Here is a 26,453-nt window from a genome sequence, read left to right on the forward strand (position 1 = left end):
CGGTTAAATACTTAAATATTTAATTTATTTTTGAAAATTTAATATAAACTTCTTAATAATGATTGACTTATTCATTAAGTATTAGGGTTTAGTTTTCGATCGAGCAAATTTATGTGTATAAATATAGTTGTATTTTCATAAGAGTGGTTTACTTTTCAAGCAAGCAAACTTAGGGTTCATAAATCTTTTTCTTTTCCATCGATCAAGCCAGTGTAGATAATGGCAAGCAGTCTACCTTGGTTACTGTTGGGAAATTAAACGAGTAATTTCCCTATAATCATATTAGTGAGAATGCGAAATAAAAACGGAATAATAACACATGAAATTGATAACGGAGTTCAATCAATTATGTCACGTCTCCAGACTGTTGCAGATTTATTACTAAAGGGAGAAAATTTTACAGGTATTTACAAAAAACACTCACAAACTCACAAACTCAATTACACCATGAAAATTGCTCTCAATTTTCTCTCACTAAAGCTTTTCTCTCTAAACTTTTCTTTTGTGTTTCTCACTTGGATTTAATAAAGAACCTGTTGGGGTGAGCTATTTATAGATGCAGAATCCCCCTGGTTCTATTTCTACCAACTAATTCATTTAATTGGCTTTCCTTATTTTCAGCAAAGGATGCACCGTCAATTGGGTTGTTGGCTTGGCAACCAATTTCAACAAAGGATGCACTGTCAATTGGGTTGTTGGCTTGGCAACCAATTTCAACAAATGATGCACCGTCAATTGGTTTGTTGGCTTGGCAACCAATTTCAATAAAGGATGCACCTGCAAATTTGACCAACAATCTCCCACTTGATGATTGATTTTAATCTATCTTCACACCTTGATCAATGCATCAACATTTCTGATCTTGTTACTCTAGCATGCCAACTGAAGCTGAACACAACTTCAGTTTGTCCGTAGTCACCGTCTTTGTTAACATGTATACCGGATTTTGAGCTCCACTAATCTTTTCAAGTTTCAAAATCCCTTCTTTCAGAAGAGACTGGATAAAATGATACCGCAATTGTATGTGCTTCGTCCTGGAATGAAAAGACTGATTCTTCGCTAGATGGATATCACTTTGACTGTCGCAATACAAGACATTGTTTTCTTGTTTCTTGCCTAACTCTTCCAAGAAACTTTGGAGCCAAACCATCCCCTTACTGGCTTCCATAACAACGACATATTCTGCTTCAGTGTTGGAGATAGCAACTATTTTCTGTAGTTGAGAAACCCAACTCACTGTGGTATCTCCTAGAGTATAGACATACTATGTAGTTCTCCTTCTGATGTCAACATTTCTGACTAAGTCAGCATCTACATAGCTTGTCAGTATCGTATCTCTACCTTTGAAACAAAAAGATTTGTTTGTGGTACCCCACAAATATCTGAGGATTCATTTGACTACTTCCTAGTGTACCTTGCCCGGATTATTCATGTACTTGCTAATAGCTCCCACTGCTTGAGCAATATCTGGTCTAGTACAAACCATGGTATACATCAGACTTCCAATTGCTGAGGCATACATCATCTTCACCATGTATGCATGTTCTTCCTCCGTCTTTGTTGACTGTTCTTTTGAGAGTCTAAAATGAACACCTAAAGGTGTACTTATTGGTTTAGCATATTGCATGTTGAACTTGGAGAGTACTTTGTTGATGTACTCAGCCTGTGATAACATCAAAGTCCCCGACTTTATGTCTCTCTTAATCGTCATCCCAAGAATTTGCTTTGTAGCACCCAGATCTTTCATTGCGAACTGCTTCGACAATTTTTGCTTCAAGTTTATAATCTCTTGCATGTCTGAGCCTACAACGAGCATGTCATCAATGTATAACAATAAAATAATGAAGTTATTGTCGAACTTCTTGATGTAGCAACAATGATCTACTTGACATCTGGTAAAACCACTACTACCCATGAAGCTATCGAAATTCTTGTACCACTGTCTATGAGCTTGTTTTAAACCATACAAGCTATTCTTCAACCTGCATACCAGGTTTTTCTTGTCTGCCTCTATGAAGCCTTCTGGCTACCTCATATAGATTTCTTCCTCCATCACCATGAAGGAAAGTTGTCTTTATATCTAACTGCTCAAGATGTAGATTCTCTGTAGCTACAATTTTCAACACCAGTCTGATTGTAAATAGCTTCACGACTGGAGAGAATGACGATTCGACCAATATATTTCAATTTAAGGTTTATCATACGATTGAAGATGGAGATCGGAGGATGAAGAAGTCGAAGAGTTCATCATCGATTTGGGGAGATTGAGGCATTTTTCGGTGAAATGAAGGTCAGAATCACGTTCAGGGGTATAAAAGGTGCAGGCTGAAAAGTTTAGAATTCATCGGTGGACGGATGTGACAGTTGGCGAGCACGTCCGTTAAATTTTTAACAACGGGTTACTAAAATGAACAAAAAAAACTAAACATCAGGCATGGTTTTAAAAAAAATGTTTATATACTAAAATAGAACAAAATTGATAATTTAGATACTAACGCATAATTACCCTTAAAATTTTAATATAATTTTATATATTTGTATTTTTTACATAAAATCTTACGTCTCTTTCCGACAAAAAAAAAAAAGTAATAGGAGATTTTTATTAGTTAGAATTTTAGTCCAAGTCTTTACAAGCTTGCAAATGCCCTAAGTCTATTTTCTCGGCTATATCATTAATGGTGCATTAAAGTAATATCTAGCCACTTTGTTTAGGTCAACTCTTTAAGAAAAATACAGTAATTTTCTCAACTTTCTGATACAGATTGATGACACAAGGACTGAATTTTTTTTATAATATTGAGATTTTTCAATTCTTTATAACAATTATTTTTAATTTCAAATATTTTCTTTTTAAATTTTATCACATGAATCAAGATAAAGTGAAATTAAATAAAATCAATGCACAAATTAAATTATTTCAGTAGTTAAATAAATAATTGTTATTCATAAAGATTACGCGTTAGAACACCAGCAACTGCAATAGGATGATTGAGCGTTCATTGTCAGATATTTTAAAAATATTTAAAACATATATCACTTTGTAATCATTTTAATTTAATAAAAAAAAGAATAGTCAACCTCTGAAAATGTTGTCATCCGTATTGAAAACTAAAATGTCAACAAAATTAAAGATAAAAATACAACAATGAATAGATGAGTTTTTTTAAATATTATTTATAATATTTACGATAATTAAGAGTGTTTGATGAGTTGAGCAACTTATGATTTATTTGAATTCGATTCGGTTAAAATGCGTTCAACGTTTAATCTAAATTGACTCGATTCGAACTCAAACTGGACTCAATAAATTTGCGAACAGTTCGTTAAATTTTTTATAATTCTTAGTAGTTACCTTAAAAATTTGTTCTACTGAAAATAAGAAAGTATAATTGATAATTACTAATTTGTTAATAGATAATAAGAAATATCCTAAATTACAACTAATTTATTGATTTTCTAATAAACAATAAGAAAAATGCTAAATTATTAGTTAATATTAATTTACTATATTTTACATACAGTTAAAAAAAATAAGGTAAAAATCCTGGTCAATTTAACGAGCAACGACTCGAGTCAAGCAAAATTTTATCAAGCCTAAAGAGCAATGAGTCGAGTGGAGCAACAATTTTTTTTAACGAGCATGAGTCGAGCATTACTCAACCCATGATCGACTCGATCGATAAGCACCTCTAATAATAACCTATGTCGTTATCTTATCCGAATAAACGTCAAGAACATAGAATTGTAAACGATTATTTTTTTATATTAGGGATAATAAACTGAGAAGCTGATTAGAAAAGTCGTTGGTTGATAGTATATATATATATATATATGCATATATCTCTTCAGGATGACATTCAGTAAAAAAGCATGGCGTCTTTAATTTTGTTAGTGAAAGCGCTTATGATCAGATCCCAGGTCGACAAAGAAGCTGATAATGAAGCTGAACATCATGTAAGAAATCAAGGGTTCCATGGCTGCATTAGGAAGACTACGACCAAGGAGCTCGACGACGAAGATGACAACGGCGACGACGATTATATCCACAGTTGGAAAATAGCTCATTATCGTTTCATTTATGTTCGTTTGTGAGGTTGTTTTTCGTACTAGGATGTTAAGAATTTTGTGTTGTGTTTTGTCGTAGTCAGGTGTTGTGAGGTTATGTTTGTGTAGATTATATCTCTGTAACTTTGATTACTTACGCTCCAAAATGGTACGTGCTGTGTGATTATTAATGTTTATGCTCCATGTGTTGAATCCTATCAAGAAGATCTCTCGAATGAATTGTGCCTCCTGCGTGGGATAGAGCACTCAAATTGGTCAGTGGGAGGGGATGTTAACGTTGTAAGATCCCGAAGTAGGGATGGCAAACGGGCGGGTCGGATGCGGATATCCCCTCCCCTATTCTCGTACCCACCTAATATTTTTAAATTCACCATCCACCCACCACTCATGATAGGTAAAAAAATTTAAATCCACACCCGCTCACGTTAGTACATTCTCAAATTAATCCCCACACCCACTATTAACTGGAGACATACTCGGTTAGACCTGCCTGACAGCAACATGAAGTTATACATAAGCAATAAACATAAAACAAACACGTCTATTAAGAAGCATAATATTAGTCTCTAAAATTATAGATAATATTTGGTTAAATTATAAATTATATCATATACAATATTTAAATTTATAAATTAATCTCTAAAATTATACCTAAATTCATAATGGTCCAAACTCATCACCCGCCCACTACCCGCGACGAGTATAACTTTTTAAATTTACACCCGCCCACTACCCGCGACGGGTACAACTTTTTAAATTTACACCCGTCCACTACCCACTAAAGTTATACCCATCCCCGCCCCAATTGGAGCGGATACGGTGCAGAATCCACGAAATTATACCCGTTTGCCATCCTATCCCGAAGCGAAAGGAGTGGGTGTGTCGGGAAGCAGTCGGGTTCTATTCTATTCCATAAATTCATATCAAGCTGTAATTTGTTAGATTTACCAATGGTGGGCAAGAAGTTTACATGGTTCGGTCCTCAAAAGTAAAGGTTAGCGTGGTTATTAAAGATGGAGGGTTGGGTTTTTGCGGGAGTATTGTGTTCAAACGACGGTGCTGCTTTGGTTTCGATTTTTTTTTCTCTCGTCAAGATGAATTTTATTAATTAAACAAACCTACATTAAAAGCCTCGTTAAAAACCTCCTTAAACCCAATTAGAGGAAAAGAGTACTTTTAACAAGGTACAAAATACAAGTCCACTGACGCTCATAAAACGAAAACATCAAAACGGACACTAACCCCTCCACGACAATCCCAAGAACTAATTTCACAACATATCCGAACATAAAGCAAGACTAAGCATGCACTAAAAATAGCATACTAATAACAATCCTGTGTGAGGAAAAACCATCTGATGACATTGAAATAATCGAGCAGCATCCAATAATCACAAAACAAGAAATCACCCGAACTAGTCCAAATAAAAGCAAACATCGCTATGTTACAGAACAAAAACAAACAACATCCATTGTGATGTTACAGAACAAAAGCAAATTTATTTGTGTATATATATACACTTGTATTTTCAGAAGAGTAGTTTACTTTTCAATCAAGCAAACCTAGGGTTCATAACTCTGTTTCTTTCCAGTCAATCAAGCCGGTGTTGAAAATGGCAAGCAGTCAACCTCTCTTTCAAGTGACGGTTGATTACTCTCTGACTCCGACCAAGGCTCCTCGCAATTCCCAGACCGTGGCAAGTAGTCAATCTTTTGACCTTTCACTAATTTTACTTTTATTAATAAAATTATATTTACCGTGCCAGAGCTGTAAACGAGCTGAGTCAAGTTCGAGTATTATTGAGTTCGACTCGATTCGGAAACTCGAAAACCTAAAGTTTTCAAGCTCGACTCGAACTCAAAATCATGAATTCAAGCTCGTAAAAACTCAAAAAAGCTCGAAATGAAATTTTTTTTTTAAACTTTACTTGATTGAAACCTCGAACTCAAACTCGAACATAAACCTTAAATGCATGAAAATATTATACTGTAATTTTAAAAAAATCAACAAATAAATATTAATATTTTAATAATTTATTTTTTTAAAAATAAAACTTTGATATATTATATTTTGGAGCCGCTCACGAGCTTTTCGAATAGAGTATAAAGTAACTCGTTTCGGCCCAACTCGAACCCATTTTTTTTTAAAAAAAATCGACCCGATTGGTTCGAGTCTCATGTTCATCTCTAGCCACACCACTCTTAAAATGATGATTTAGCATGTGTCGCGTCATCCAAAATGACTATGTAACATATGTTATATTGTCCAAAGTGATCATATGATATTATCATATCGACAATTGAACATATATAAAAACATCATGTCGATAATATGAACTATTATTAATCAATTAATAATTTTTATCCAATTATGACTATTTTGATCGATAATTTAAACGTTATAAATAAAAAATACCAAAAAAACATGAGACTAAATGATTATTTGTGTGAATGTCGTATGAGGACACAATATTTCTTCGAATAAGTTCATCGATCCATATTTAAATAGACTTACAATGATATTAATTAAAATAAATTTAATTAAATTATTTCTTTCAATGAAGTAAATTGTAATTACTAATAAAAAGTAAAAAATATATAGGAAAAATTACACATTTAGTACTCAATTTATAAGTTTTGATTCGTTTTAATACATAAATTTTTTTTAAAAAAATCAAAAGCATACATAAAGTTTAATTTTGAAAAAATTTAAATTTAAATTTTGAAAAGATTGAAAATTTAGATACTAAATGTGTTAAGTTTTTAACGACGAGTACTAAAATGAAAACTAAAATTTAAATATAATTAAAAAAAAAAGTAAAAGTTTAAATACTAAAACATAGTATAATTTATAATTTAGGTTCTCTCCCCTAGTCGTCTTCTTTCCTTTCTTGCTGGGGATGTCTCCCGTGTCTTTTCTTTATGTTTTTTCTCCTTTAGTTTTCCTTTTCTTTAACAATAAGACGGAAAGATCCCTAAATAAATAAGTGGGAGACTGTCGTTCAATCGGTTTTGTTGAAACCCCAAGATCTGATTTGTTCTAAAGGGTTAGTTTCTAATTCACTTTCCTTTCTTTTCTTTTCTTTTCTTTTCTATTTTTTATGTAATTTGTTTCATTGTTTAACGGTAAAATATGGGCAGTTTCGTTATGGAAAATCCGTTTGATTTACTTTTTGAGGAATGGTTCTTAAGGGATTTGGTCAAATTTCAATGGGATGTTTGCTTCTTGTTGTGGGCTTTTTAAGGTTGCTACATTATGGTGTTTTTATTTCCTCAAATTTATAATTTTTATACTAATTTGCTGCCAAATTTTATTTGTTTAATGATAGAAAAATGAAATAGAAAGAAATCTAAGGTATTGGCCAGTGTCATGTTGTTTAAAGAGAGGGATTTAGTGCTATAATTTTAGGGTATCTTCCCCGAGGATTAGTTTGGATTTTTTTGGGTGGGTGGGTGAGTGATCTTATGAGATATTCACAGTTTGTACTAAGACTCAAGGCATTGATTGAGGATTGGATGGAAATTTAGGGCGCTTGATCTTTAAGAATATAGCATTGGCCAAATTCTTTTGGTAAAATGGGTTTAGGGAGGTTTGAAAGTGGTTAAATGGGATTTCGGTCTGTAAATGGATTGATTAGTTAATGACCTATTTTTCTTTATTTGCTGGAGGTTTAATGCGTTATATTCTATGAGTTAATTTCTAGAATAGACAGGTTTCGATAGGCGGTGATTCTTACTGGTACCTCGATCTCGGGATTCACTTCGAAACTCTTTAACTAGAATAAGAGGCTGCTAAATTTTTGGAATAAATCGGTTCAAATAGGTAAATGGATTGATTAGTTAATTACTTATTTCTCAGCATTCACATGGGACCTTTTAACTGAAGTTTGCTGCAGTTTCTGTTGCCGTTGTAGTATTAATAGTTCATCAAATTTGATAAGATTGGTGTGATATAGGACAAGAATTTAAAGTAAAATGATTTTATTGTTCATTCCATCTTTAGAAAATTCTATAGGGAGAATAAGTAATTTTACCTTTAGTTCGAAACTGCTCTGGAGTGTGAAGTCGTCTTCAATTGGAGAGAGATCAGTGGACCTAAATAGAGATGGAGAGCTAGAAACTTGGTTAAAATAATGTCCTTGGATTCTAGGTTTTACGGGGACTTTTACTTGGATGGATTCTAGGTATTTATTCCGGATCGCTGTTTTTGGCTTATTGTCTAGAGCTACGCCTTCTTTTGGATTCAAGTGTGTTGGTGATTTCTGTAAAACAAAAGAGCATGCCATTGGATAAGTTGAAAACGATTTAAAATACATGAATAACTGGAAAATTGCATCAGATAAATTCAGGGAATTCGGAATATAGCTGACATGAAAGATTTTTCAAGTTTCTTAACGTGGAGTTTCTGCATAAGCTGATGTCAAAGAATTTACCTTATATTGAGAGTTTTTGATAACACTTTGCTCTTATGATACTGAAGGCTAGATCCTAGGATATCAACAACTTTTATTCTTTCTATTCTTATTTTTTCCCCTTTTGGCTAGGTATGCCCCAGGGGTGGGGGTCCTTTGACCAACTAGTAAAAGGGTTTGCTTTATGTGCCTATCTCAATTGTCGTGCATATGTTGTAGTTTAATGTATTGTGGCATTTTTCTTTTAATTAGTGCCTGTTTTTTCTTGTATTGATAAAAAGGACATCTATCAGCGACATAGTTCTTGTTTATATGGTTGTCATTCTTATGGGATCTCATTATCATAGTTCTCTTGGACATTATTGCAGGGTTTGTGACAGTTGCAAAACATTTTTCCGAAAAGTGCCTTAGTTGAGGATTCAGATTTTTTTTGCAATATTCAGTATAAAATGGAAGATGGATTGTCAAGCTTTTGGGGTCCTGTCACATCCACCGACTGGTGTGAGAAAAATTATGTTCACTCGTCTTACATTGCTGAGTTTTTTAACACGACATCCAATGTCCCAGGCATTCTTTTGGCACTCATTGGCCTTGTAAATGCCTTGAGACAACGATTCGAGAAGAGGTTTAGTGTCCTTCACATATCTAACATGATACTTGCCATTGGGAGCATGATATACCATGCCACATTACAGCGCGTGTAAGTGTTTTTTTCACTTCTTACACTTGCATTTTCATTCCCCTGAAAGATTCAGATATTAGATGAATGTTGCTAACAAAAGATCCAATTTTAGGAGATATTGTTACGGTGTGTCTGTTCGAATTTCATTTGTTTGTTATTTGCTTGGGCTTTGGAGTTAGTTATTTTACCTGCAACAGCAGGCTGACACCACAACTAACAAACACAACAATTAGTTGATCCCCCTCAGGCCATCACCAAAAATAAAATAAAACAAAATAAGTGTTCTTATTACACTTTACATTATTTTGGAAGTCGCTAGAAATGGTGTGTAACTCCTTTTGTTCTACGGTTCTTTAGCACATCTTTTCAAGGAGATGTATTGGATAAATGCCTAATATTTTACCTTAACTTGAATGGGTCATGTAGATGATATATAATCAAATGGAAGGTGTTAATTAATAATGTTAAGCTTTTTCCTTTGCTATGAATCATGTATTGGTCAAATTCCAAGTATTGTTGTAAGTTCATTGCGCTCGGGAATTGCTAATTTGACTTGAAACGTGAAATTTTCGGTTTATTTTCAGGAAACAGCAAGGTGATGAAACACCAATGGTGTGGGAAATGCTTCTATACTTTTACATCCTCTACTCACCCGATTGGCACTATCGGAGTACAATGCCTACATTCCTGTTCTTTTATGGAGCTTTGTGTGCAGTGGTCCATGCCGTCTTCCGCTTTGGATTTGGCTTCAAGGTGCATTACGTCGTTCTCTGCCTTATCTGCATCCCTCGCGCATACAAGTACTACATCTACTCTAAAGACGTCAATGCAAAGTGACTGGCGAAGTTATACGTAGCGACTTTGTTCCTGGCGAGTCTTTGTTGGCTATCTGACAGGGTGTTCTGCAAGGAGATATCTCATTGGTACTTCAACCCCCAGGGTCATGCTTTGTGGCACATCCTCATGGGCTTCAATTCGTATTTTGCCAACACGTTCCTGATGTTTTGTCGTGCCCAGCAACGGGAATGGGATCCGAAAGTCGTCCGCTTCTTGGGTGTTTTCCCTTACGTTAAGATACAAAAACCAAAGAGCCAATGAAAGCTTTGGTGCATGCTGGTGGGGTAACCCTCTCTTCAACCTTGTTAACTCGGCCTGATTTTGGAACTAGATGTTTTTGGCAGGTCATAGGCATAGGAATCACAATTCTTTTCTACTTAGTGTCTTCAAAAGGAATATATATATATATATATTTGATGTAAATGATGATTTAATGTTGATATTATTGGTGGGATATTGTCTTTTATTTGTTTTTTTTGTTTACTGTAACAGTAGTCTTTTTTGGCTAACAATGGAGGATGAAAAGTAGTTGTTTGTCCCTTTTTTGACACCAAAATTTAGGAAAATAAAAGTAAATCCAGATGGACAAAGAACAATGGGTGTCCATTCGTACATAGTTCGGCTACGTGTCGTAATATGAGTGGTTAACTTTTGTTGACAGGGGTACTAAAACAGTGTAACGAAGTAAAATTATAGGTACTTATTTTGATAAATAAAAAAACTTTAGGTATCTAAAGGAAAAAAATGATATAGTTCGGCTACTTATGTTTCAAATAAGCTAATTATATAAACCTAGTATGCAAAAACCAAAAGGAAATGGTTAAGGGCTGGGGTGAAAATCTAAATTACTGGTGGCTAAAGTTTCTAATTTGGTACCTAAACAAAACTTTTTGGTTCAAATTAGTACATGAACTTCATTTCTTTATTCAATTAATTAAAATTGCAAGTACCAATTTGAAATGAAAACCAATTTCAGATGCCAATTTGAAACAACAAATCAAATTCAAGTATGTAGTTGAATAAGAGAAGTTTAGGTACCAAATTGAACATTAAAGCCAAGCTTATGTACCAAAATATATATCTATCCTATGATAAAAGCAAAAGCCTAATAGAACCCAAAAACATAATCACTGCTATTGTTCGTTTTTGGGCTAAAAGCTTGTAAAACAAATTGGAATTCAAAGAATAGCCCTAATCAAATTCACTTCAGCTTTCACTCTCTTCGTTCTTCCTCATCTTCCAGGCTTAAAGCTGCCGATTGCCGGTACCGGGCTAGCTCCTTCGCCGCCATCTCAAAGCGCCGCCGAGTTCATGTAATATAGAACAATGGCCAAGGAAAAGCCAAATAAATCTGGGCCTCCTAAAATAATTACGCTTAATAACGCATCGAAATTGGTAAATATATCTTTCTCTTTCGCATTTGATCGTAATGCATTCGATAAATTTTCATGGTTTTTGGTAAACTGGATACGAATGATGATCCGGGTCTCTACTTTTCACTATGTTAAAGTCTTTTTCATCGTTGATTAAATTATCTTCGGTGATTAGCTTACTAAAAGATTTTTTTTCAGTGTTTGGGTCTGAACAGTTGTCATTGTATGGTATAGTGCCTGGTTACTCATATATGACATGGAGATGTGGAGATTTTGTTATATTATTCATGTTTGAAGGAGATTTGGTTACTGAATGTAATAGTTTGCTGGAGACAAAAAGGCATAGAGGCCCCTTTTGAAAAGAAATCAACGTGACCCCGTATTATTTCTTATGTGGCCTCCACCTCAGAAAACAAATCCAACATAGCCTTTTGACTAATAATTTTTGTTGTTGACTGTTACGGTATTGGAGTGTCAGTTCGTGCTGATGCGGTAATCTACAGTACTGATGTGGTAGTCAATCTTCCATGTTTATCAATTTAGTCAATTTATTATGTCATCCACGTTAATTTGCCACTTTGGATTGCTATGTCAGTATCTTAAATTGTCGTGTCAACACCGTGAACTGTCATATCAGTACCGTAACGGTCAACGACGAAAAAAAGTTGGTCAAAGGGTCTATTGTATTTATTTTCTGAGTTGGAGGGCCACATTGAGAGAGAACAAATAATACGAGGGCTAATTGTTTTTTTTTTCAAAAGCACAGGGAAACTCCGATGCTTTTGTTGTATTTATTGAGGATTGTTAAGTTTTGATCATAGTTCTACTTGTAGATGTTAAGATAATGACAAAGAAAACAGCTTTGCTTATAATAACGTCATGATCAGTGTTGTTAAAGCACCTAGACGCAGTTAGGCATTGCACTCGGGCATTATCGTGCACTCTTTTTGTAAGATGATAGGTATATGGGAAGAAAGGAGATAATTGTATAGGTTGCATTTATGTTTTTCATGGTCGTATTTCACTAGTAAGAAAGGATATAATATCAAATTCTTTACTTCTCAATATTGGGATCATGATAAAATCATGCATGTTGGCCAACAGAAAGAAAATGAAACTTGTTAGCACTTTTTGTGGGATTTAATTGGGTTACTATTCATAGTTTATTATCTTATTATTCATCTTAATCTTATTCCATTTATATGTATAAACTTGCATGCAAAAAGACTTGAATACGCATACTACGCTTCACTGATTCACTCAAGTGACCGCTCTTTTTGTACCTCGTGTATCATGCAGTATAAGAGTTGTAGTGTCTGGATTGCATCTAGTGCTCTGGGCAGTTCCGGTTATGGTGGAGTTCTGGAGTCATAGATTGTTCTTTCTTCTTGGGAACCATTGACCAGTTTATTAGTTTATTATTGACACAAGTGATATGCAGGCTGAACAATGGCTAAATAAAATGAATGGGTCCGGACAAGATGAAGTAGTGGAAGCAGAACCAGAGGCTCGGCCAGAGAGGTCAGTGTGACTATCTTCTTTCATAGCCGTGTCATTTATTCATACACCATTCTGATAGGCTTTTAACAGGCTTGGACTTGGAGCAAAGGTTCCGCGGCAATCAAATGTCGGACTCTCTAATGACCCTGTCGTGAGAAAACTATCTGCCAAGTTGGGTGCTGGAAAAAGAAAAGCTTCCAAGAACCAGGACTCATCCACCCTTTCTGGTCAAGACATGGTCAATGAAGATGATGGCGATGAAGATTTAGATAGCAGAAGTAGTGCATTTTCTAGGAAGAGAGCCGTTCCGCCGACTTCACAGTTTCAGGTAAAGAAAAAACTGAAGTAGCTAAATGCTGTGTACTTTCTAGTGTATTTAATGACTTGTAGACGCTTTTCCATGATGGAAATATGCAAAAAAAAAACTAGTTCTTTTGTTATTCAGCTTAGTATATTAGTATAAACAAGATTCTTTTGTGAAGTTAATTATCATGGTCCATATGTTTCCTTTTGTCCTCATTTTTGGGAAAATGCCCTATGGTGCTTCATTAGAACAGGGCATTAGGTGACATTTGACTTCAATGGTGCCCTTCAGTGAGTTTCCAAATGAATGGTTCTGTTTGAAAAACGTTTCAGATGCCCCTTTTTTCCCCATTAATGGCTTGAATTTCATGAGTTTTAGATGCCGACAATGGGTAGATAAAGACTCGGCCACAAGGCTGTGGTGGTTGTGACAGTTCCTAATAAATGATGGGACTGTACTTGTATTTGACAGCCTTTAGGTAACATGTGCATGATGGCATGATGATGAGTTAGGTAACATATCAAAAATAGACTTATTTAGGTAATAAATGATGTCATGATGATGAATTGGGTAACATGGTAATGATAATAGGTGTCACAATCTTATTGGAAGAAAAATTAAATTAATTAAAATTATTGAATTAATTTAAAATGCGATTGGAAATTGATAAAAAAATGTGCAAGTAGTGAGGTTTAAATGTGTAATTATAACAATTTCATTAACAGTCACGTTACTTCCGTTGAATTTTTAACATCAAGTATTTTTATTAAACGAAATGAAAAAAGAACAATAGTTAAGTGGTCATACAAGTAGATTACCCTATTATTTTTAGCAATCATAGGTTCTACATGCATATACAGGTACATGCATATATTTTTGTGTGTGTGTATATATATACCCAAAGGTATATAACAAAGAAAACCAGTAAGCAAACCCTAGGAATGAATGAAATCTATCAACACCATTCACACAATCAAATCCACACCAAGCCCTAAATTCTACCAATAAGAAACAGCAGTTTTCATCACCTTGCACCAGGAGAAATGACACTGTGATGTGGTTATTGATTAAACTAAACCTAGAAAGGCCTCTGAAATCTGGTGTTGCTTTGCAATGGATCTCTGCACATGAAACATGATGCTTCGAAGTCACTAGAAAGATCTCCGGGTTGACCCGGTTACTAAAGTGTCGTCGCAGCATCCGACAAAACACGTAGGGGTGTTAAATGAAGCCCTTCTTGCTTGTTGGGACTTGATTAGCTTGCTTTGCTCCCACTCTGACCCATTGAGAGGTGCATTATTGGAATGAAGTATGAACAAAACCGAGTTGATTGCCTTCTACGAGTTGATGTCACTCTTCTAGTCCTTCGTCACGATATTCACATTCGGGACTTACATTTATGTAGCTTGTTATAGTGTCTTCGACCAAGTCTTTGAGGATGGCTTCACCAATCTCGACACTGATAAAATCTGCATCGAGTCGAAGATCCATCCATGTCCCTGTTTTGGCCAAGTCTTTTCGTACTACCCGGTCTAAAGTACGAGGTAGCGGCAATGGGAGCACATGCCAATAAACTCTTTGCTGAATCTCTTCAATGGTATTTTTCAAGTTAGGAAGAGGACAGATATTCATTTTAACGAATGACATGCCGGGGGAACCAAAATAGTACACACAAACCTCGATGAAAACTTCGTTAATGCAGTCGAAGAGCAGTTTCTTGTCGTGACAAAGTTGGTTGGGCAAGTATTCTACCTCATCAAGCAACAGAGGGTCAAGAAGCTGGTCCGAAGAAAGCGACCTAAAGTAGAGTTTATCCCAGTCGAAACTCGAGGCTTGCAGCACAGCCTTTATGTGCTCAAATATTGATTCCTTATCATCCATGCAAGTTTTAAAACCACCACTGTGATTTGCTGATGAACCATTTTCTTTGAATCGAATTCTTAGCGGTTGTATGGATGTTTCACCTGAAGATCAGTGCAAAAATCGGCATTATCCGGAATGTAGCACAACAAAGTTAAAACAAATGCAGAACATGAAAAAGGAAAAACAAAAGGATTTCTCATGTCTACCAGAAATAGATCTGATGCTAGCGGGGCTGATAACATCATCTGCGAATATCGGCTCAAGAACAGATATGGGACTCGGCCTCTCCTGTATATCACTAACACTCTCTACACCTTCAACCTTTTTGGTGACCGGTGAATTCGATGGAGATGCTAATGGAGAAAATGACTGTTGGTCCCCTTCAGATAACTCCTAGAGATCGGGAAAAAAAACGAAATATCGGTCGGATGAGATATAACATATATAATGCATACTTATTTCATTGTGTGTGTGTGTGTATATATATATATATATATATACGAGGAAGTGGCATTAGTCTACTTGTTTCGAGCAATGTGGATATTGTTTTTCATAATAAACTTCAGATACATCAACAATTTTATCTGTTGTAATGGAAGTCTTAGAAGAAGCATCCAAGACCTTAGTTTCTTCCTGAACCATAATACCTCCGGAACTCGTTACATCTTTGATAGAACAATCATCTTGATCCACTTTGTCATCATTCACAAAAGCATCGAGTTTCTCCAAAACTACATTATCACCTTGGATTTCATCGCCGGTTTTATTATCGGAAATGCAAAGCCGGGTCTCTATTTCCTCTGCTGCTCGACTACGACGGCTGACATTGTCGAGTTTATCAGAGCCACCCAATCTCATCTGTGTAGTTATAAAAGTAGGCTCCAAGCTCCTCCCATGGCTGCCAACAGGGTAAGAGTTATGATCAAGGAGAGAAAGAATCCTCCCTAACGTTTTCGGAACTTGTCTGCTTGAAAGATCCACATTGTCATCACCATCAGTTAGCATCTCGGAGAGATGTTTCTTCGCCTCGATATAGATGTTCGAATCCCTGGAGAAATTAGTCTCAAGATCAGTACCCGTTTCGGAGCCCTTTAGCTTGCTGATCCTTTCTCCTCTTTTGGCACCAGTGGAAGGTTTGGCAACTCTTTCAATAAAGAAATTATCTTTAGTTGGAGAATTCATTGTGATATATTCCTTGAACCCTCCGGTGTCCCCCAGATTTTTCGGCTCGCCTGAAACTCTTTTCGAAATTTCATTGGTGGGAATTCTACGTTGCTCTCTTCCCATAGCATGTTTCCACTTTCTTTTTATTTCAGCAAGAAAAAAGTGAGGCTCTCTATGTCTGATGATGTGCTTAGGCTCCGGCGATGAGCCTCGGCCGCTTCCGGTTTCAGGTGTTTGCAAACATGTCGTCAATCCAGGCTGCAAAACAACGATTCTAGTGGAAGCTTCGGAAATATTATTTCCGTTCGAAGAGTCTCGTTCCTGAGACTTGGACCTTCTTCTAAAAAGTTCCGCTGTTTCCTATTAACAGGTTCATTCGATTGTCTTAAACCAACAGGCACCTGCTCTGAGAAGTTGGATCCAACAAGAGGCTTCGACTCTATGTCGCGATCATCCGGCAAGTCTTTAACATATTTCACCAACATCGAGTTCGGATCTCGTAGAAGTTTCAGAAACAATTCCTCATCTAAACTCAAAACTTGAAGTGCATCCATGACTTCTTTCGAGGCTTGGAGTTCCCCACCTTCCATAAGTTGGTTCCTGTTAATAAGCTTCTGACTCACTAAGAACTTGATAGCCTCACTCAATCTTTCTTCAAAACCGGAGCTCTTCGGTTCGGCAGACCAATCATGATGCACACAATCGATTCTTTTCCGATCGTATTCATGACGAAACTCCTCTACAAGATTGTCTACATCAAGACTGCCTGGTGTTCGTTGATCAGATTTATGCTGACATGATACTTGCAATACCAAGTTCTTGGCAGCATCGACGACCAGACTGTTCCCGGAACTTTTCTTGCGAACTTTGTTACTTCTTTTCCGGCTCTTCCTTCCGCTGTCTCCTTCCCCCGAACTGAACTCTTTCGCTTCGTGTTCGGTATTGTTTACCTCTATATTAGCAACTTGCTCTCTCGACATTTCTTCTTCGAGGAGTTTCTTCACGCTTGGCTTACACGTATCCATTGCCATTGCTTTCTCTTCAACCAGACTAGCTGAACTTCCGATACCTGCACAATTAAACAAGTTCTTAGAACCGATGTACATAGCAGGGTCCGACAAGCACCGATATCCGAACAAACCAAATGATCTCTCCATGCTACAAGGACAATGACAAAGGCTAAACAAAGTAAAAATTCACTTGCAGTGGAAAATGCTTCAAAGTTTCTTAACAGAACCTACCAACAGCATCACACCTTCGATCCGAAAGCAGTCTCTGAGTCGTTCGACCATGGCGGAAATCAAACATAGTTATCAATCCCCACATACATCCCAACTGATCCTTTTCATATCGAACGGGGCGTCTATTCGATCTCTTCCCCATGATAAATGCAGTCCTTGTACGAGATTATAACGCTTCCGGATCGGAAATTTTTCGACTCCGAATCTGATAAACAGATAGAATCAACAGTTAGGACATAACAAAGAGATACAATTTCACAAGTTTTCACTACTTTAGTTCATAAATTATTACAACAATTTCACAGATGACGTGACAGTTGGGAGTTTTTCTTAGGATAAATTATACATTTTGTATATAATTTATTAGTTTTGATATATTTTAATATCTAAATTTTAATTTTTTTTAAATTATACTTAAAGTTTAGTTTTTGTTTTATTTTAGTATCTGTTGTTAAAAATTTTAATTTTTATTTCATTTTAGTATCTACCGTTAAAATTTTAGTTTTTGTTTCAATTTAGTATCCGTTTCAAAATTAATAGTTTAGGTACTAAGCGCGTTAAATTTTTAACAACATGTACTAAAATAAAATGAAAACTAAATGTTATGTATGATTTTAAAAAATTTAAAAATTTAGGTATTAAATGGATTAAAACTTATAGTTTATGTACTATATGCATAGTTTACCCATTTTATAGAATTGATTAAGGCAAAATTGAGAAAATAAAAATATAATAACATGATATATTATTAAAAATAATTTATTTATTTATTTTTATAAATAAAATCTATAATTATAATTTTGGGTAAACAGCACCTTTAGTACCTAAACTAGCAATTTTGGTATGTTTTAGCGCCTAAACTTTCAATTTTTTCAAAACCATACATAACGTTTTTTTGTTTCATTATAGTATCTTGCTGTTAAAAACTTAACGCTTTTCGTGCCTAAACTATCTATTTTGGTCCATTTTAGTACCTAAACTTTTAATTTTTTTCAAAACTTAACGTTAAATTTTGAACAATAGTACTAAAATGAAACAAAAACTAAATTTTAGGTATGGTTTTGAAAAAATTGAAAGCTTAGGTACTAAAATGGACCAAAACTGATAGTTTATGTACCAAAATTGTTATATTTTATTTTCGATAGTCATGACTGTATTTGTTCAGTATGTATTTAGCAAGACATTTGTTGATACAACTTTCAATAAATGAAATAGCATGGTTATTTAAAAAAACTAGTTAGATTTGAAATATCCAAATTTAATAAGGGTAAAGCACATAATGGTCCCCGACTATAGCATATTATTTTATTGAGTCCCTTGACTATACGAAGTTGCTTTGTTGAGTCCCTTAACTATAAAAAGTTATAAAATGGTTAATCAACTATTCATTATGTTCCAAACTCGTCTTTTTTGTTAAAAAAATTAGATGTCGTCTGAGTTATACGTTAACATGTTGACTTAGATATGGTAGTCATTTGAGAGTATGGGATCGTAGTTTACAATGTCTCAGCCAGTAGGCTAACGTACAACTCAGAATGTCGTCAAGTTTTTAACGAAAAATGACGGTTTATAACATAATGAATAGTCAAGCGACCATTTTGTAACTTTTAATAGTCGAGGGACTCAACAAAGCAACTCCTTATAGTCGGTGGACCATTTTGTAACATTTAATAGTCAAGGGACTCAATTAAGCATCATCCTATAGTCGAGGGACCAATTGTGTACTTTACCCATTTAATAATAAGGCCAATTATTTCTACAGCATTAAAACATCATCGGAGTCACTGTTATATTCTCTGTTTCTCTGTTGATTTTCATACGCGTATTATATGGTATTTTATTATAACAAATTCGAAATTTTATATAATTTATTGTTTTTTACACACAAGGTAAATTTTTAACTCTAATTTCATAAGTTTATAATTAAAAATTAAAAATTTACGTTGTCATTTTTTTACTGTGAGCGTATGAAATGATATAATTTATAATTAATATTATTAATATTAAAACAATTAAATACTATTATCTTTTAATATATAATAGATTTTATAACTTAAATAAAATGCGATTTTATATTTTATATTTTATATTTATAATGGAAAAGTTAAAAGACCACTGGGATGCTGAAATTTGTCTAAAAATACAAAAAATGATGTGACTATATGTGTATGTAGATGCCCGTTTTAGTACTTAAATTATAAGTTTTGATTCGTTTTAGTATTTAATTTTTTTATTTTTTTAAAATTATATCTAAAGTTTAGTTTTTTTTTTCATTTTAATACTCACAGTTAAAAATTCTAGTTTTTGTTTCATTTTAGTACACTCGTTCAGAATTTAACGTTAATGTTTAAGAAGATTAATAATTTAGGTAGTAAAACGGACCAAACTTGTAGTATAAGTACTAAATACGTTGTGTTTTTAATAGCGAATACTAAAATAAAATGAAAACTAAACATTATGTGTGATTTTAAAAAAACAAAAGTTTAAGTACTAAAACAGATAAAAACTGATAGTTTAAGTACTAAATGCATAATTTACCCTAAATTTTATTTAATTGTGTGTTGTTTATTAAAATTTTGAGTAAACTACATAAATGATTCTCTCACTATATAATATTACTTTGTCGAGTCTCTCTACTATTAAAAGTAACAAAATAACCTCCAACTATAAGCGTAAGCTTTTTTGTACCTTGTAGCCCCAGGTGCTCAAACCCGAAATCACAGGGACGAAGCCATAATTAAATATCGGCAGGGGCTGAAATATTAGACTATTTAAGAAAAATATAAAGACTTATTAGGTATTTAAACTAGAAATTCAGCATGAACCAAGCGACCTTAGTGATTAAGAGATTGTTGTTATCCTTGAGGTCCCGAGTTCAAATACGTATGTAGGAGTATGAGCGTTCATTGTCAAATAGTTGAAAGTCTTTATATAGATATTACCTTGTATTCACCCTACATTAAAAAAAACTCAAAAGACAACTTCTAATTTGTATAATATTTAAACTTACAATGACTTAAATTGTAATTAGACCAAAAATTGTGAACATAGACTTATTATTCCTTAGTTCGACCCCTACTTCATTAAAAATTTAATAAACTTTTATAGTTTTTAAATTTAAATATTTATTTTTACATGAACCAAAATATCATTAAACCAAAATTATATCGAATATATAAATTTTAACAGGGGTCGGGCCCCCTTGGGCCCTAAGGGAGCTTCTTTCTTGCAAAACCCCTACGAATAACATTCGTCCCTTCAATAATTGAGATCGTTTGATTCGTGCTATATACAATTTTTTTATACATGGTATAATATAATAAAATAAAATTTGTACAAGTAGAGTATTAATGCGAAATTTACAATATGATTATGGCGGTGCATGTCAATAACCATAATGATGTAAATGGTAAAGATCTCAATTTTGAATTTAAAATTGCTATAAGCACGAATCGAACTACCTCACTGATTAAATAGATTATTATTATACTACGGTCTTTGATTCGAACACTAACGACTGCATGATATTTAGCTATCAAGGCTATGTTATTACAATATTATCAGTGTTTTCATCTCCGTATTCTTTGTTCGCTCGCCTATCGATAGCTAGGAGATCATTCATGACTTAGTTTTAAGGTTAAGAAACGACGAGAAATTGGTGTAACCGAAAATATGATAAAAAAAATTTATCGTTCTTTTTAAAACCTAAAAATTTATTATAAAATCATGCGTTGGTTCCTAGACCGAACCCATGAATATAATTACCATCCCGAGGATGCAAATGCAAAAGCAACATTATTTTTTAAAAGCAAAGAGCTTTAATGGTTGACCATGGCGCATGTGATGTGAGGAGCCGGCGAGGAACATCTCGGCCGCCACCGGCTGCGCCACCCTCCCCCACTCTTATCTAATTTTATATTAGTAGGATGTTTTTCTATAGCACATTTATATGAATTATTATAAAACAATAGCTTATGTTATACCACATATTTTGAAATGTCAGTTTAGCTATGTTGTGTTTTTTATTTTATTTTATCTGATAATATTTATAGTTGTTTTGAGTTTAATATTGATTAGTAATTATATTTTTCTATCTTAATTCATGTTATTTATTTTCGACCAATGGGTTGGTTTAAGTGGTAAGCAACTTGATATCATTTAAGCAAGTCTCGAATTCGAGTCTTTGTGTATGCAGAAAATCCCCATTAGAAGACTCACCCACCAAAATCATATGTGCGACCCGAATCGGTTCAGATTAATCAAGACAAAGCTTTAGGAATCGTAAGGGCAACAAAAAAAATGTTATTACATTGCATAATTGAAGTAGTCATTACATTGCATAATTGAAGTAATAATTGAAATATATCTGGACAAGATCACACATAGAACTTATATGAAAATAAATTTTTTAAGTGAGAATCCACATTATGATAAAATTTAGATTTGAAATTCTTATATTTAAGATGATAATATAATTCAAAATTGATATATTCTAATATGATTAAACAGGGTTGAGGGTTTTTTAATTGAGTTTTGTTCGGGTGGGGTTGAATTTTATAGAGGGTGAAATCGGGTCGAGTTTGACTTTAGGGTTTTTTTTTTTAAAAAAATTAGAGATAATTGTTATAATGAGCCACGTCTTTATAGGTTTTTCAATTAGACTCATATATTTATTATATATATATATCATATTAGATTGGGTCGGATGTAGATTTTTACCTTAAAATTTTGAGTTGGGTCAGGTTCAGGTGAAGGGAATATACTTCCAAGTCGGGTGGAGAATGTATGTTTCTTGGTTCAGGTGAAGGGAATATACTTCCAAGTCGGGTGGAGAATGTATGTTTCTTGGTTCCAGTTGGATCTTAGTTGATAGTGTATGATTACCGGGTCGGATCGAATTCAGATGGAAGATATATAATTCTTAAGTCGAATCGAATTGACTAAAAATCTGACTCAACCTAACTTCTTGTCATCTCTACATATATTCTCAATACTCAAATTTACCCTTAAATCAAAGTCACATCGTTTAGAAAATATTATCTATTTTTTAGTATATCCATCTATATTTAATCTATTGATTGATTAATTTACATAAAATATTATTAGAGACTCATTATGAGATGATCCTACCTACCTAATTTTCTCCCTTTACAATATCAAATTTTAAACATTTTTATCTTATTTAATAAATCTAACCCATCGTCTTAATAGATCAATTAGTAGTTGATTTTATTTTATTTTATTTTTAAAATAAAAAATATGGTAAATTATACATTTAGTACCTAAACTATCGGTTTTGGTCCATTTTAGTACCCAAACTTTCATTTATTTTTCAAAATCATACCTAAAATTTAGTTTTTATTTCATTTTAGTACCCCATTCAAAATTTAACGTTACGTTTTGAAAAAAATTGAAAGTTTAGGTACTAAAATGGACCAAACTGATTGTTTAGGTACTAAATACGTTAAGTTTTTAACGAAGGGTACTAAAATGAAATAAAAACTAAATATTAGGTATGATTTTGAAAAAAAAATGAAAATTTAAATACTAAAACGGATCAAAACTAATAATTTAAGTACTAAATGCATAGTTTACCCTTAAAATAAAAATGAGAAAGATGGGTCCACCTATATTCACCTACTTAAACCATAACTCGCCTCAATGCAATATGTTATGAGACCAAGAAGCTGCCCCCCGGCAAGTTTTCACCCCACGTTTCTTAATTTGATATTTTTTATACTTATATCACGTGTTTATATTTTATCATATTATTGTTATTATATTTAAAATATATTTTATAAAATCTACATTAATAATTATATTATATATTTAAATCATTTAGTTATATTAATAATTCATTTATATTAAAAATAACAAGAGTAAAAAAGAAAGGATACTTGCTAAATTATGAATATTAATAGAAATAGTAGTTATGATAATGTTAATAATAACCTAATCATAAGTGTGAATTATAATACTAATACATTACTATGTGGAGGTAGACCATCACTAATGAATTATTAAGTGGTTTCGGTGGTAAAAAATAGCGTTATTCATCTTATAGGTCTTAGATTCAAGTAGGTGTTTCTGTAGGGTGTATCCGCGTTGTCAATTGTTAAGAAATATTCTGAACAGATACTACATTATAGTCATCATAGACTATTAAAAAAGGATAAATTACTCATTTAGTACTTAAACTATCAATTTTAATTTGTTTTAGTACCTAAACTTTTATTTTTTTCAAAATCATACCTAAAATTTAGATTTTGTTTCATTTTAATATCCATGTGTGGAATTTCACATTAAATTTTGAAAATAAATTGAAAATTTAGGTACTAAAATGAACCAAAATTGATAGTTTAGGTACTAAATGCATTAACTTTTTAACGACGGGTACTAAAATGAAAAAAACTAAACTATAGATATGATTTTAAAAAAATTGAAAGTTTAGGTACTAAAACATACCAAAACTGATAGTTTAGGTACTAAGTGTGTAATTTACCCTTTTTTAATAGTAACCTTATATATGAACAACTCTTGATCTAATGCGAACTTCATGATTTCATGTTTGGTATGAAATTAACTTTTTGGACTTAAGTGAAAGAAAAGTAAATTACTTTCTCGTTAGGGGACCATTAATGCCAACATTCTTAATTATGTTCACTTGGACATGCATATATTAGATACTTTCTCCTAACGTTTAGTTTTTGTTTCATTTTAGTACACCAGTCGTTAAAAACTTAAAACGTGTAGTACCTACCTAACTATCAATTTTGGTCCGTTTTAGTGCCTGAACTTTTAATTTTTTTAGAAATTTAACGTTAAATTTTTAAAGGGCACTAAAATGAAACAAAAACTAAACGTTAGGTATAATTTTGAAAAAATTAAAAGTTTAGGTACTAAAACGGACCAAAACTGATAGTTTATGTACTAAATGCATATAATTTAATTTAATTTCAGAAATATATTATACTTGAACGGATTTAATTTTTTTTAATAAAATAGCACGCACACATATATATATATATATATATATATATTATTACTTTAGGATAATTATAAAGTAATATTTGTTCAGAGTCTTTCTTAGTTATTAACAACGTATTTACACCCGCATACGTAACTGTTAAACTCAAAATTTCTAAAAAATATAATAACATTTTTTTAACCACCGAGACATTTTCACAATTATATATACTTAAAAGATTATTAAAGGATGTTGGTGGGAATAAGATCCACTAGAACCGGCAAAAATTCTCATATAATACTACAGGGAATTTTTAATTCTCAAATTAAAGTGTTCATCCGATTAATTCCTCAAATGGTGTATTTTCTACAGTAAATTTGGGATATCTCGACGTCTTCAGGGTTAACCAATTTTTTAGTGGGATCTCCCGGCGTCTTCAGGGTGTTGGATTATTTGTGTTTTCTACGATATATTTAGGATTTCTCGGCGTCTTCAGGGTGAACCAGATTTTTTTTACTCCTTGCTTGGATCTCTAGGCGTCTTTACTTTAAATCCATGAAAAAATTTGGCCTTTTTACACAAATCACCTTAACATAAATTAATTACTTGTTAGGCACTGTTTAAGAATATTTTACAGATCAAGCAAATTTTTAAATAATTTCTATAAAATTAATCATATTTTGTTAGTATTTTATTTAATTATTGTATTATTTAATTATTTAAATTTTTTATTATTTTATTTAATTATTTTATTTTTTACAGTTATAAATAGAAAGTGGTCCTTGAATAATTTATTCGGATTTCTCGGCTTTTAAACTTTCTCTCGGCTATAAATACGCTCTCAACACGTGGATATCTATACTGAAGCAACGACATTCTTCTAGTTTAGAGGATTGATGTGAATGTTTACAGGTTGAGAGCGTATTTACAGCCGAGAGAAAAGTTTAAAAGCCGAGAAATTCGAATATATTATTCAAGGAACACTTTCTATTTTATAACTGTAAAAAAATAAAATAATTAAATAAAATAATAAAAAAATTAAATAATACAATAATTAAATAAAATACTAACAAAATATGATTAATTTTATAGAAATTATTTAAAAATTTGCTTGATCTGTAAAATATTCTTAAACAGTGCCTAACAAGTAATTAATTTATGTTAAGGTGATATTTGTGTAAAAAGGCCAAATTTTTTCATGGATTTAAAGTAAAGACGCCTAGAGATCCAAGCAAGGAGTAAAAAAAATCTGGTTCACCCTGAAGACGCCGAGAAATCCTAAATATACCGTAGAAAACACAAATAATCCAATACCTTGAAGACGCCGGGAGATCCCACTAAAAAATTGGTTAACCCTGAAGACGCCGAGATATCCCAAATTTACTGTAGAAAATACCCCATTTGAGGAATTAATCGGATGAACACTTTAATTTGGGAATTAAAAATTCCCTGTAGCATTATATGGGAACTTTTGCCCACTAGAACCACATTTATATATACATAAAAGTCATTAAAATATCATTAAAAGATTACTAAAGGATGTTGGTGGGAATAAAAGTGTTTTTAAATGATCTTTCAAATGTTATAAAATAGTTATTAACCTTTCTAAATAGTTATAAAAGTCATTAAATTTCTTAAATAGTTACAAAATGGTCTTCTACAACGTTAAAATATCAATAAATTTTAAAAAGTTCAATGACCACTTTGTAATAATTAAATAAGGTTAAAGACCGTTTTGTAACCGTTTAAAAAGTTTAATGGTTATTTTGTAACATTTAAAATATTCTTAAACAAAAAGATCATTTCTATATATTTCAATGACTTTTAGTGTACTTTACCCTTTAAAACGAAAGAAAAGGCGAATTGTAAACTAAAATCTTAGGCCTAAATTTTAAATTTTGAATAAGGATGGGTATAGATCGGGCCAGGTTTTGGTCTACATAAACCCGACTTGAGAATTCAATCTATTCGACCCAACACAAATATATAATTCTCATTTTTATTAGGTAAAAAAAGACCTAATTGAATATATATATATATATATAT

General features: G+C 32.9%; 2 protein-coding genes and 1 pseudogene across 2 annotated transcripts; 2 read left to right on the forward strand and 1 right to left on the reverse strand.

Annotated features, from left to right (window-relative positions):
* The first annotated feature begins 8,776 nt into the window (after positions 1-8,776).
* LOC120204862 lies at positions 8,777-10,552 on the forward strand (annotated as a pseudogene).
* Positions 10,553-11,125: 573 nt separating this feature from the next.
* On the forward strand, positions 11,126-13,367 carry LOC120204863 (uncharacterized protein PB1E7.01c-like). Its single transcript, XM_039204872.1, has 3 exons — positions 11,126-11,390; positions 12,810-12,889; positions 12,959-13,367. Exons 1-3 carry the CDS (start codon positions 11,322-11,324, stop codon positions 13,215-13,217), a joined length of 408 nt encoding a protein of 135 aa, XP_039060803.1. The 5' UTR covers positions 11,126-11,321; the 3' UTR covers positions 13,218-13,367.
* Positions 13,368-14,342: 975 nt separating this feature from the next.
* Positions 14,343-17,639, reverse strand: LOC120204780. The gene is made up of 5 exons (XM_039204800.1): positions 17,455-17,639; positions 16,534-17,357; positions 15,558-16,483; positions 15,242-15,428; positions 14,343-15,136 (listed from the first exon to the last, which is right to left on the reverse strand). Exons 1-5 carry the CDS (start codon positions 17,580-17,582, stop codon positions 14,523-14,525), a joined length of 2,679 nt encoding a protein of 892 aa, XP_039060731.1. The 5' UTR covers positions 17,583-17,639; the 3' UTR covers positions 14,343-14,522.
* Positions 17,640-26,453: the final 8,814 nt, after the last annotated feature.

Source organism: Hibiscus syriacus, unplaced genomic scaffold (genome assembly GCF_006381635.1).
Source record: "Hibiscus syriacus cultivar Baekdansim isolate YM2019G1 unplaced genomic scaffold, ASM638163v2 tig00011718_pilon, whole genome shotgun sequence".
Taxonomy (NCBI): Eukaryota; Viridiplantae; Streptophyta; class Magnoliopsida; order Malvales; family Malvaceae; genus Hibiscus; species Hibiscus syriacus.